Raw genomic sequence first — 14,515 nt, forward strand, 5'->3', positions numbered from 1 at the left:
AAATACTTGAGGTGGGTTTAAATCTCCTGATGGGCGGAGGTACTTACAAACCCTTGAACAGTTGGGTAAACGGTCTGAGTGGGCCTCTTTGGGATAAGTTCGTGCACAGCAGATCTATGGGGTGGGGGTGGGGGGTTATGCGGCTGAGAAGACCTCCCAGATGATCAAGATTTACTTAGAGAGACAGACGCTGATAACTCTGAATTTTACAAGGTGTGTGTGTGCACGCGTTGCAATAAATACACGTACGCTTCCATATAAAAAATATTGAGCGCGGCTTGCGAAAAATAGAAACCTTGTTAATATTGTAAATACCTACTCGTAGTCGTTTCAGATATTGCGTTCAGTCACGTAATGAATTAGATAAGAGAAGTAGATTTTTGTTGCTGTTACAGAAAATATTTTGAACAGTAAATTAATTGCACCAGATTTCAGCCACACACTCACTAAACTCAACTTTGAAGAGTCATCCCCAGAAGATGGTGCCAATAGATGGTGCTTCTGCACTGGATTTTGTTGTGTTTCAACCCTGGATGCCAATTTCTTCTCCAAGGATTGGCAAGGCACACAATATGTATATCAACCAAGCTGGCGAGTAATGTTTTTTAATTATGAAGATGACCGACCAGTTATGAAGATGACCGACCACTATGTGTAGTTTGTCCAACATATGGCAGATAGAGCTTGTGACTTCCCTTGTCTAAGAAATGTAATTAAGAAATGCAATTTAGTCCTGCCCCGGTGTATGTTGTCCAGTGTCCATTGATAAGACATGGGCACGATATTACCAGTCATTTGTCAGAATTGTTAACTCGGTAGTCTGCTAATCGGTCACTTTCACCTGACTCGTTCTCAACAGGCTTGTCACGTGACCACGCACTGTCTTGTGGTTCACATCATTAATCTGCCGTGTCCTGAAGCTGATGTCTAAAGTGACTGTAATAAACGATTTTTTGGTCACACAGCAAACAAGCTTTGGCCAAAACCCAATAGATTTTGGTTTATTATTGGTTCGGTTTATTGGTATTGGATATACACATTCGTGTTCGTCTGCAATCTCATGCGTCTTCAACGCATTACTCCGTGTGACACTTCTGAGCGATTTTTGAGCGATTTGGAGCAATGACGACACTAGTTACGTCACAAGTTTTGTCATCATTACGCCACGGCGCGTACCTTCTGTTAATTTGTTCATTCTGTTGGGGAAGGTTACGTTTATCATGTACAATGTACATTGGAGAAAATATTCCACTCTACATACAGCAGGACTATAACACCGATTTTTTCTTATTTTATTTCAGATTTTCTGGCTGCAAATTAAAAAGCGAGGTGAGTGTAATGAAACACTGAACAAATACGTTTATAGGTTATCCAAGGCCGGTAATTCTCTTCCAACAAATAAAACTCACCGGAATAAACCATAAGCCTTCAATACTTCACTCTACGTCCAAAAGCGAATGACACACTGGCAGTTTTATTGCTTTATTTATGTGTAAACTCATTTACTTGTGAATTACGTGTATTTCCATTGAGAACTGTTTCAGAATTCTCCTAATATCCAGCCTTTCACACATGCTTAGTTTTGCTCCCTATCTATCCACTGTCAAAACCGACTGCTGTCCACATTCATTCTGACGTTAAAATGTACTAGAACCTTGGGCTCCATAGGTGCAATATCCACCCATTAATTACATTACCAATGTCAGCTATTTGAAGTCGATCGTGGTCTTTATGAATTTTCTGTCACCGGAGCTTCGATTACAAACACATGGAATTTTAGAGACGGCTCTACCTGGTTATCGTGTGTCTATTGAGCCTTATCTAGTCCTATGTCGTGTGTCCTCGGCTTCAAAGCCAGCACGCTTGGACCATGGACAGGTTTTCAGGGTTACTGACCCAGTACAGACAGTTTGTGGCAGACCAGGCCCGCTTAGAAAAGTAATTTGTCCGTGGACGATACAATTCCCGCTTGATAAGACTCGAGACCCATTAATAGTTAAGGGCTAAACTTGTGGCTGATCGATTTGCAGCTTTTATCTTTCGCAAATGTCGGCAAACATTGAAAACACCAAGATCAAAATTTGTAAGATACTTGAGAATGGCCGCCATTGCCATAGCACCGGCTCGGTTGCGAAGGCTGACGTCACTTGGAAATGAGTCCACCTCATATGTTGTCGCGAGGCTTCGCGGTGTGAGGAAATGGCAGAGGCCGTACCCTTTGTAGGTGGCTTCCGGTTTGGCCGATCTAGATGTTTTCTCGAGGATCTTTTTAATCAGAATTTTCATGTTCGTAGCCGCAAAACCGCAAGGAAATTAAGCCCAAAAGTGCCTCGAGATTTTAAACGTTAAATATTCCTGAACCAATGCGACAAAGCATTTCCGACTCCAGACGGCCAGTGATGAAGGGTTTTAAGCACATCTGTCCAGTATTTTGTCTCAAATATGGAAGAGATAGTTTTTTGTGTTTAAGTGATGATACCAATAATAATTTTCATCAAAGAAATAATAAATGAAACAATTTTTCTACCTCAAGGATATGTAACCGCATTTATAAATATGTGGACACCACGATGCCATTAGTTTCTTTCTACGTATTTTAATCTGAGCAAATATTTCCATGTTGCTTCCCAATATTTGTCTTTTTCGTGCAACCCTTTGCCAACTATCACACTCATGTTGTCGATGCTCTGATTTTACTCTCTACATGCTGTAGTTTTTTGTTTAATGCAAATAACCAATATCGGCGTAATCATTTTTAGGGTGGCTTCACACGAAAGTACTCGCTAAGTTCGAAGACAGGAACCCTTCTGCCAGACTTTCCAAGTGCTCAGTATTTGATACTTCCTCTCTCTTTGTCTCGGGAAAAGGTGAGTGTTTGTTGGTTTTTTCTCTTTTTACCGCTGAGTCAAAGATTGTGCAGAAGTGATGCCAAAATACCTTACGACAATATGGATATGAGCTATAATGGTCATCAGTTCGAAAACTGAATGATATTTTTCTACGCTTTGGAGACTTAGAGCCTCTTGCACAAAGCAGTCGTAACCTAAGTTGACTGCAACATGCTTTTAACACATGTCGCCATTGTACGATTGCTTTGTGCAAGCGGCTTCTGAACTGTATATTTACATTACTTAAAGTGGCCCTCCTTATACTTGTGCCTGTTTATTGCACATGCTTCTTTTTTTCAGGTGAAAGGGGATGGGGGGTCGGTACTTTAGATTACGATACTTAAGATTTTGTGTGCAATTAGTGTTGAAATTTCTGACAGATTATATTATGATATGTCCCAAGCATCAATAATTCTTTGGAGCGTCCTTACACTATGAATGTCTGCATTTGACGCCTCGGTTGTCAATGTAGATCTCTATGGACCTTTTTTGCACCATTAGAGTTAAAATCCGACAAATTCCTCTATTTTGAGACATGAATCACTTCCCCCAGTCCAGAACGGCGTACAAATCTGAGTGAACCTGAGCGTTGCTCTTAAAGAACGTGAGTTTATTGAATGGTTTGTGGGCAGCTTGCGTGCTGTTTCGTGCTGGCTTTTCTCTTCACTCGGCTTATCATCGTCTAAAGCCAGTCACAATGGTTCGCTAGCCTCACGCTCCCAACAGCCTAACGGTTTATGCCTTCTTCCATAATGACTGACCCCTAGTTAATAGCTCCGTTTGATGTTGTCTGTACACTCGACTCACCGGACTGTGTTTCTTTTTAGATTACTGCTTGATTTATTCGCTTCTATTGGTCAATTCTGGGTCAATGTTTGTGACAGTGAACCTAAATTAGTAGCAGTGAGATTTAGTTTATAGTGTCCGAACAATAAATTGGCCACCGTTAACTGTTGTCGGATCATTGCTATTGGCGTCTTAATGACTCCACATTTTTCACACTTTTACGAATCAAGAGTTTCAATTGGTCAAGGTCAGTTGGCCTTGCGAACCTGGAACGTCCATTTTGGTTGACGACTGGTATACGAATATATCTCTTTTGACGTCTAGATTCACATTTTCTGACTGATGCATGGATAAATTTGCAAGAAAAGCTAGCTTATTTTGACGACTCAGCTATGACCAGTTGAGTATTTATCCTGTAGGCGGGAGACACACACGCATTCAGTCCTTAGTCAAATTATGTCAAGGATTTTAGACATGGCAAATTTGGCACTGCACTGAGGTTTTACAGAAGAGGGTTGACCATTACCGGTGATTCAAGTGTCAGTATACTATGACACCTACGTCTGTTGTCTTTGTCATTAGAGCCAAGCAGCACTGTAAATACTGAGGCCGATCTACTCCAATGTAGAATAATTAAGATAGGTAGATCTGCTTTACTTATTAGTATATGTGTATTGCCACAGTGTTTTCTCCAATATTGGAAGACTTATGAAAGAATGTTAATAAAGCGATTACTTAACCACGTGTTTGAAAGATTTTAATGACAAATATGAATGATGTGCAATAAAGACATTACGCCTTAATGGCGAAATCCACAAGCTTTAATCGGAAGTATTTCAACAGGTCGACTTTTAGCATTATACTGTCAGCTTAAAAGTGAATACACACGTGCTTATTCCAGATAACTTACTTGCACGTTACAAATACACAGTCTACAGTATCTCTGACCGACTTCATCGATTGAATGTATATATAAGAGTGAAAATCCATGCTACTGTACTTGATGGTTGTGAAAAATAAAACAAGTCACTTAAAGTCCATTCCGCATCGGAATGTAAGTGATGATTTCATGAACCTCAAATGTATCAAGATTTCAAAGTCTACTCAAACTTGATATCATCTAACCAGAGAATGCTAGGCCCGCCCTATTCATGGCCATTGGTCATATATACATCAAAGATAACACACAGTTCAGCTCATCTAGTGATCACGTGTGCCTGTGATTGTGATAGAAAGAAGAAAGACAATACTGGAAATAATCAACAGATCCAAATACAGTTTTAATGCTTGCGTTAACTTGATTTGGTGAATTGACCAGATATACCTGCCTTATTTATCAGTTTACTTTCGAGAGTTGTGTTATAGCTGCGTCAGGTAGGTTATGAGAGGATGGCGTCTTTTTTACTGATTTTGTTATTCTTGTTGATGGTGTTCTTGTTCTTGGTCGTTTTTTTTTTCTTTCAGTGCTCATGTCTCGCAGCTTATCGATATTTTGTTGTTTATTTTTTGTCATTTCTTTGGGGGATTGTATGACTGTCTGTGATGACTCCTTGATGTGGACATTTGCCAAATGATACTGCTGATCCACGATATAAGGTTTGCGTTATGATCTTTTGGTTGTGTACAGGCATTACCGTGTTTGCTGTTCCACAATAGTCGACTTTCGTTGTGATCTTCAGTAGTTGTACAGGTATCAACGTTTTTGCTGTTCCACAATAGTCGACTTTCGTTGTGATCTTCAGTAGTTGTATAGGTATCAAAGTTTTTGCTGTTCCACAATAATCGACTTTCGTTGTGATCTTCAGTAGTTGTATAGGTATCAAAGTTTTTGCTGTTCCACAATAATCGACTTTCGCTATGATCTCCAGTTGTTGTATGGGCATCAAAGTGTTTGCTGTCCACAATAATCGACTTTCGCTATGATCTCCAGTTGTTGTATGGGCATCAAAGTGTTTGCTGTCCACAATAATCGACTTTCGCTATGAGCTCCAGTTGTTGTATGGGCATCAAAGTGTTTGCTGTCCACAATAATCGACTTTCGCTATGATCTCCAGTTGTTGTACAGGTATCAAAGTGTTTGCTGTCCACAATAATCGACTTTCGCTATGATCTCCAGTTGTTGTATGGGCATCAAAGTTTTTGCCGTTCCACAATAGACGACTTTCGCTGTGATTTTCAGTGATTGAATAGGCATCAAAGGTTTTTGCCGTTCCAAGGTAGATGATTTGCGTTATGATTTTAAGTGATTGCATAGGCTCCACTATGTTGTTCTCCAATAGACTATTTGGGTTTAATATGGCCTTTAGTGGTGTACAGGCATCGCTGTGTCTGTTGTTCTGCAATAGACGATTTGAATTTGATATTTCCTTCTAGTGGTGTATAGGCGTGTATATGTCTGCTGTTTCACTGAAGACCTTTTGTTGTCCCACGCTAAACGATTTACTGATCTGATCTTCAGTAGCTATTAGGCATAACTGCGTGTGCTGTTCCACGATAGACAATTTGCGTAATGGTTCTTAGCATCACTGTTTTGATTGTTCCACTGTAGACGATTTGCGTTCTGATATTCAGTGGTGTCTAGGCATCACTGTTTCATCTGTTCCAAAGTACACAATTTGTGTTATGATCTTCAGTGGTTGTATAGTCATCACTGTATCTCTTGTTCCACGATTGACGACTTTCTCCTTATTCTTCGCCTTATCACTGTGGCCCCTGAAACGATCATGGCATCTGTTCTTCTTCAGGGCTTGGTACGATGTTAGTATATATGTTGCAATTCACATTTTTCAAGCCAGGTGTATTTTCTATCATCTACATTTCATTTAGACTTAATCCATCAACACTACATAGACTTAGGCAACATAAATATATTTTTTACCTCAATTTTATAGGACAAATTGATAAAATTCCTCTTTATTCTTTGTATGGACAGGCAGATTTTTATCATTTCTGTTCTAGATTTGTACTTGCATAACGTTAATTATAGCAGCGTCTACACCTTTATTTTTAATTATTCCATTATGAAAACAAGAGGTACTAATTTACCTGTTTACTACTGGAAGTGTCTTATTTGCGATAATCCAAACACCGCAAAATCCCTGGAATCTTTAAACCCGTTCGTGGCTGTCTTTGAGTATCAGTGACGTCTGGACAGAAACTTGCCTAATTCTGTTTAAGCCATGTTGCTATGAGGCGTGTAGTTTGCTATTATTTAAGAACTTACATGGACAGTTAGAATAAAACACTAACTGAGGTAAAGTGACAAGAGGCTGTATTCCATTGGTTACGTGTGACAATTTCCCACTGTCTCTGCTCTGCTCTTGTTTTACCCTCTATGTCTTTTATTATATTATAATGATAAGCGGGATTTACCCAGATATTGTCCTTGGTCCTGATAACATCGGACTTTAATTTAAATGGAGAGGGTAAGAATGATATACGTACGCTTATCTTCGATGCAGGATTAAGAGTTAATATGTCTGGTTGTAGATCACCGCCATATATGACCGCTGTTAGTCATAATGGGCGGAGTGGACTGCTAGACAAGAAACCATAAACAAAGCATTTTTATCCCTGGAAGTTTTAACAGAAGTTGAAGCGTCAGCTCTGAACGAATTTGTTAGGTTATAAACAAGCCTGTCAGCTCCGAAATGAAATAGACTTGTTCAGGTACTCAAGTTCAAGGTACGTGCGTGGTGCAGTCATGTGCGAAGGCAAAACATTCGGTGACCAATCAAAATCAATCTTTCCACTGTCAACCCCCCCCCGCAAAAAGTGTAAAGTGTTCTTTGTCAAATTGCAAATGCTGTGCATCGTTTTTAAAACAAGACGCCATGATCTTCTTAACATAGGATAAATATACCAGCCATGTCTATACTGTCCCGTCACCCAGTTCAACATTCCTTGATTCATACATACAAAGAATTGTGCCAATAAATCTCCGATATATCACGACTGTATATGTTAATTTTTGTACATTTTGTAAAATGTCTGAAACATTGAGCTGAACCGATTTGTCGTAAGGTTGTGATATTTAGTGTGTTTTTATTTTATATATTAGCGGAACGAACATTCACACAATGATATAAAGTTGATGTCGTTAGAAAAAATTAGAAAAATCCTTGTTTTAGGAAAGACTTGGAATTTTTGGCTGAAATTATACCCTTAAAACGATCCCTATCGTAAAATGCAAAGTAGAAATTATCCTTTTTTTCACACTTGTGTATGAATTGGCCGGGACATTGTGAGTTTTTCTTGTGACCAGCACTATTGTAGTTTGGAAGAACATGACGTTTCTATCATTTTCTTTTATGTTAACCTTTGCAAAAGCATTTCGAAATTCGTGTTAAGAACTTATAGAAGAACATACGCTCTGCGTGAAATTGTTGCTTTTTTTTGTTGTCTTCCTCATTTCATACGTGGACACCCGATTGGCTTGACAGCGCTATTAAGTTTAATCCTAACGTTTAAATCGAATATCAGCCGGGTCGATATTTCATTTAGACTGAGACTAAAGTGTATGAGGAACGAGCCAGTTTTAATAAAACACACCTAGATCTTATCTCTCCATCTTATGTCAACCTCACACGTACACTTCAGTCGAGGCGAAACGTCTAGGGGTCGTCATTAAATATCCATCCATCATAACGTCATGTCAATACATTTGACAAGATGTGTAATTTGTGGATTTCTATATCATCCCCAGGTGGAGACGTTCGTAATGATGTACAAGACCCATTGCCAGTGTATACTGGACACGGCTATTAATGCCAATTTTGAAGAGGTGAGATGGCGCTATTCTCAGTGTCTGTTTGAAATTCACCAAAAGTGGTTGATGAAAATTTATCATATTGAAGTTTCTTACTGTGGAATGTGTAATACATATCGACGCTACATGTACGGTGTAAAAGTTTTTGAATGGTTTCACAAACTAGTCTACAACATTCATGACAAGTTGGGCTGGCAGTATATGGAACTGATATCATATAATTATATGCATATTATTTATTATACTCACGTTCCGGTCAGACATGTCAAGGTATGGCAGCAACCTGTGGATGGTCGTGGGTTTCCCCAAAGTTCTGTGCGGTTTCCTACCAGCATAATGCTGGCCGCCGTAGTATAAGTGAAATATTCTTGAGTGCAGCGCAAAAATTCAGTTAAATATCGAAGTTAACGAGATTTCATAAATTGCTTTGCAGTTCTCGCGTTTTTACCATGATTTTCACATTCACATAAAAATTTGCTATACTTCTTACTGTTATTCTAATTCTTTTCTTTCTGTTTATAATAAAAGAGAAAACTCATGCCACAAACACATAAAAGGCCTTGTTAAGTTTGGTGTCTCCTGACAAATCGCTTGAAGGAATAAGATTGCACACGTTTAACGAAATCAGCAAACCTTGTCTGCTTAAAACGCAGAGATGAAATTCCAAAGCGGAGAATCGTTGTAGGTTGTAAATGTAACCTTATGAAGTAAAGGCTCAAGAGATCAAGTGGCCACATATTTCCTCTGCCATGATTCGCAGCCATTCCTGCGTCTCGCTCATTTCATTCATATGAGACGTAGGTTTATACAGGCCTGCGCAATAGACGTTAAAGTGATGACTGTACTCAAGGCCATGAATATATGGTCGGCCAACACTTCAGATTCATAGGGAATTATGATCTCACCATATTCCTCAAATTACAAAATACAAGTGGTGGTATATTCAAGAAATACAGCTCTTTCGGTCCAACATCGACCATTCACATAGCGTCACTGATATTGCTGTAAATAATGCCAGCCAGAAAAAAAATACACGTGAGGAGTTTACACGTGAGGAGGATATGATAACAGGCAACACGTGTAGAATAAAGTAAGACATGTTAATAATAATAATCGACCAGGTATCGGTTTCACCAAAGTTATTTGGCTAACGTCAAAGTACTTATCTTAATAGTATACTTAGAAAGTGTTTGACTTAAGTTTTAAGGAGAAAAATTCCATCTTGAACTACATTCTTTCAGAGAACTACTGAAGCAATTCAATGAACACATAAGACATTTTGTGAAACCTGACCGTGTATTTTATTTCTCAACTTCACATTTACGTCTTGTCCAGATTCAGAACTTCTTGCTGCACTTCTGGCAAGGTCTGCCAGAACATTTACTTCCTCTGGTGGACAATCAAGTGATCGTGGACTTGGTGTGTGTATGTGATTCTGTTCTCTACAAGGTAAGTCAGTCTCAGACTGTGGCGGTCAAAATAACTAGAAATAAATAGAACGGGTTATCATTCTCATCTTTCTTAAAGACAACCTAATTTGAGGGTGTTCAGTCTTCTATGTACTGTTCCCCTAATTATCCCGTTGCCTTTAAGCAGTCAATAAAGTCTTATCTTTAAGATATATAGTTTTGTATCTATAGAAACATTTTCCCCACGGATATAAGCTGTAAACTGATACATTTTGTTACATGTTGACAAACAATATGATCAGCATTGAGATTTGTGCGAAGAATAAACAGTTTTAATCAATAGGTCTAATGATTCGGTTTTATATTGATTATATTGAATTGGGTTGTTGTTTCACCCCACATTTTGGAATTTTCCAATTATACCATAACGGTGTGTTTTAAGGGTGTAGATATGACCACCATATTGGTGAAAGAGTAGTGGTCTTCAACAACTGTTAGAATTCGCTTACGGTTTTAAGAATTTGATCGAGGGCTTATTGTCACCAAGGCCTAATGGACAGTAAAAGCGGGGAAATCCAGAAATTCCGTGTGTCCAACACCGGGATTGAACCCGGATTCCCGAGCATTTGAAAGCCACTCTTCTTAACTACTCCTGTGGAGATCATTGATCTAGGAATATTGAAAGCTAGTATGAGCTCAAATGATTTCATAAAGATCGCACATCCAAGCCACACTGAACAAATGTCGGTTTCACTTTTCTGAGCCATCAGCACTTCTTCGTATTTTTTGGCAAACTTACTTTCGTACTTACCACCTCTTCACTCACTGTCACGCAGTGTGCATGTGAAGTGGTACTTTCGAGGGCTATACTCATTGACAGACATTTCACTTCTGACAGGTTCTCACTGAAGTGCTCATCCCTGCCACAATGCAAGAAATGCCAGAAACGTAAGTACGAATAAGACGGATAGTTGTACAGGTAAAATGTCAATAGCTTCGTTATGTAAACACACCTGGCCCAGCCCAGGTTAAAACCAAGATAAATCTTAATGAAAATGTAACATGTACAAAGGATAGTGTACATGGCTTATATATGATTATCTGTGATGCACTTCGGACAGACACAGCCAGGCTTTCCAAACGATCTAGGAATTTGTACACTAGAGAAAATTTAAAGACAGATCCATCAATGTACCAGCCAGATTCGATATACATGTAGTATGCATATGTTCAAATGAATTTTATCATATTTCTCATATTTCGCGACCAGGTGAAAAAGTCTGGAGCAGTTCTTCAGACAAAAATTACTCCGAAAATGATTGATATGATAATGGGATCTTGAAATTTTAAACCAATATTACAAAACAAGGGAAAATATAACAAAAATTGACAGACGACATTGGCGCACAAGAATAATGTTCATTAAATGTGAATTTCAAAGTTGTTTCTTTTTTCAGTTTACTCTGCGACATTAGGAATTTTGCCAAACACTGGGAAAACTGGGTAACTTCCGCTCTGGAGAATTTACCGGATCTACTAACCGATAGCAAACTTCCGGTGGCGCGCCGTTTTGCACAGGCTTTGAAAAGACAGACGTCATTCTTGCATTTAGCACAAGTAAATATTCATTAATATCAGATGGACTATTTAGTACAGCCTATATATTATAAAACATTACATATGAATCTTGCCGAAATGGCATTGTCTTTTTTAATATCCGTGAAATCACGTTTGAGGATATATCTATATCCAGAGATAGGGCCTTTGCGGCCTAATGGTTATTCGTTACCCACGGGCCTCTCAGCATTGCGATGTCCCTGTGGCCATACGTGGGAAGGTCTTCCAGCAACCTGTGAATGATCGTGGGTTTCCCCGAACACTGTTCGATTTCCTCCCACCATATAAATGGTTTGCAAAGGCAGCCATCTTTGAGATAAGTTTGTGTATATTGCTCATTGTATGCCCTTACCAGCCAAGGGCCTCTGCCCAGCTCATGACACCTCTAACAATAGAACCCCAGTTGGCAATACACAAACTTACCTCAAAGATGGCTGCCATTGCAAACCATCTATTGCTGACTGTCATTACACAAGTGATATATAATTGAGTACGGCGTAAAACACCAACCAAATAAATATAACCAGACAGTCTTTACGAAATTCCATACATAATACCGAGACAAGAACGGATTTCAACACAAAAGAATCTCAAAATGTAATCCAAACATAATCTGTCTGTCTTTTTCTCCAATCGCGGGTCAGTCCATTTACCAAAGAGTTACCATAGCTTATCAAACTTTGGATACATTAAACAAAGGCTTTGGTTTTGCTTTAAAAATAGATTACCCGCTTCTTGGAATGTTAAAATATACAGTTGTATTTGATCTTTTTTTCCAATCATAAGTCAGTCTATTGGCCAAGGAATTTCTATAGGTTATCAACTATTGGCAATATTAACAACCGATATGTGTTTTACGTTAATAATTATAATCTTAAAACTTAAGAACGTGATGGTGAAATTCTCAAGCAAAGCATTTGGCCCTGGCCAATCAGATCGCGTGTTCACATTCAGCCATCCCATTTTGTGTCAAGGCCTTACAGCAGATGGTTTGTCAGGTATATACATGTATATTTGGATAGGTGCTGTGGCTCATCCATAGACTCTCCCAGTTCCCACCACCCAAATACCTGACCAACATTGTAGAAGTGCAGTATTGTTAATAATGGGCCAATACTGAGCATAAAATAAATCAATACCTTAGGAACGTTCCATATAATTTCCTGCTTCAGACTGCTCGTCCGGTGCTGTACGACCCTAACCTGGTCAATCAGATGATATCAGACGTTGACAGAATAGATCTGAGCAGTATAGGATCCCAGGCCCTCTACTCCAGCACGGACACCGACACCGCCGATTTGGACCTAAATGCTGAATGTACGTGTCTTTCAACATCTCGAGAAACTTGGGGTGATATGCAAAAAGTGTAGTATTAAACAGAAAAGCGAGAGGCAAGGCTTCGTCATGACACAATAAATCGGTGTTCTCGATAATGACAAAATAAAAGCCCAACTACCAAGAAAACGCCTACTCTCTCGTTTTATGGGTGAACACCACTCGTTTACCATTTTAAGTGTCATTTCGTTGGTCTTACATAATATAAAGTATAGTCTTATATGTTAAATAAAGTTCGTTAGAGGCCATCTGCCATCCACTAAAATGCTATACCCATTTGATCTCGCTATAGGGGAGTTTTCATCTGTTATACTGTCGGGTATTCCTATTTCCTTAACCGTGGAACGCATAAGTTTTACCTGAACAGTGATTAGTCAGTCAGATTTGTAGCCTTTCATTGTCAAGAATTATTTGAGTTTTAATAATAATGAAGTCGAGGCATCATCACGTAAATGTAAAAGGTTTCGCAAGCTTTCGATCCACATGGTGGGATTATTATCAAGTGAGTTTTAAGGACTATATAATGATTCAGTTTGTTTTATTCCTTGCTTGGGTTCTACCGTTGCTTTTAACATTATTTCTGTCATATCCCCACGGTATCTCCTTGTCCACATGACAACATTTTTATAATGCTGCCTCACTGGAGTGCCCTAGAGAAGACACATGACGCTCAACCCATTCACAGTATTCTGGCCACGAATCGACCATCATCCGGCCTATTCCCAGAGTGCCACGCTAGTCAGTCGTGGGTATGTCATAGTTCAAAAAAGACAACAACGTCACCATGACGTAGTCGCACCATTCATCCAATTGCTATATGTGTGTTTTATCTGCTCCACAGTTCTTCGAGAGTTCAAGGAGCTGTTACGTAAACAGGCCACTGTTGAAGCCTTCACGGAGTGGCTGGATGCAGTTGTTGAACAGAAAGTTATCAAGGTAATGCAAGTTTTTCGCGCAGACCCCATTTTGGTGCCATAAATCAACTATTGATTCAAAAATATTGTCCTTATCTTTTTCATATAAACATGTTTATAAAAACTCGTGCAAATGTAACTTTAGAGCTAACATATATGTTCCCAGTCTTAAGAAATTATTTTCCTTATTATTTCTCCATGGTGATCATTCAAACAGTTCCTCAAATAGTTTTAAAATATGTGATGACGTTTCGGTTATATAGTCAAACTCATGCAGCATTTGCCGACATATAGTTGCTCATATGACAGGTTTAGAAATGCAATTATCTCTTTTTTTTCTTTACTTATCTTCCAGCCTAGCAAACAAAATGGCCGCTCCTTTAAGAAGAGAGCGCAAGAATTTTTACTCAAGTGGTCATTTTTCGGTGCGAGAGTCATGCATAATTTAACCCTGAACAACGCTCAAAGTTTCGGTAAGAAAGATTGGTAATGTTGCTGTTAAACTTGTTACACTGGCAATATTTGGTAGTTACTTTCAGATTCCGTATTCCAGCATGTTTTTTAGCAAAAGAGAAAACATAAAACAATGTATATTCTGTAAATCTCAACATTGTGGGCTACACAACATACAATCAAAAGCAGAATCTGGAATAACCGTCAGTGGTCTTGGCAGTAAGGAACCTGGGCTAACCATCAGTGTCTTTACCATTAAATAGCCCGGGGTAACCCTCAGTGCCCTTGACAGTAAAGAGCCTGGGGCAACTATCAATGCCTTTGGCAGTAAAGAGACTGGAGTAA

General features: G+C 39.0%; 1 protein-coding gene across 2 annotated transcripts in view; it reads left to right on the forward strand.

Annotated features, from left to right (window-relative positions):
* LOC135468012 (DNA-binding protein RFX6-like) overlaps positions 1-14,515 on the forward strand; it is a 41,994-nt gene that overhangs the window by 19,537 nt on the left and 7,942 nt on the right. For both annotated transcript variants that reach the window (XM_064746010.1, XM_064746009.1), the window contains 9 exons: positions 1,302-1,329; positions 2,760-2,867; positions 8,380-8,457; positions 9,778-9,891; positions 10,750-10,799; positions 11,309-11,468; positions 12,641-12,785; positions 13,645-13,739; positions 14,073-14,190. In XM_064746010.1, coding sequence (XP_064602080.1) covers positions 1,302-1,329; positions 2,760-2,867; positions 8,380-8,457; positions 9,778-9,891; positions 10,750-10,799; positions 11,309-11,468; positions 12,641-12,785; positions 13,645-13,739; positions 14,073-14,190 — 896 coding nt within the window. The remainder of the gene's footprint in view (positions 1-1,301; positions 1,330-2,759; positions 2,868-8,379; positions 8,458-9,777; positions 9,892-10,749; positions 10,800-11,308; positions 11,469-12,640; positions 12,786-13,644; positions 13,740-14,072; positions 14,191-14,515) is intronic.

This window comes from Liolophura sinensis, chromosome 6 (assembly GCF_032854445.1).
Source record: "Liolophura sinensis isolate JHLJ2023 chromosome 6, CUHK_Ljap_v2, whole genome shotgun sequence".
NCBI lineage: Eukaryota > Metazoa > Mollusca > Polyplacophora > Chitonida > Chitonidae > Liolophura > Liolophura sinensis.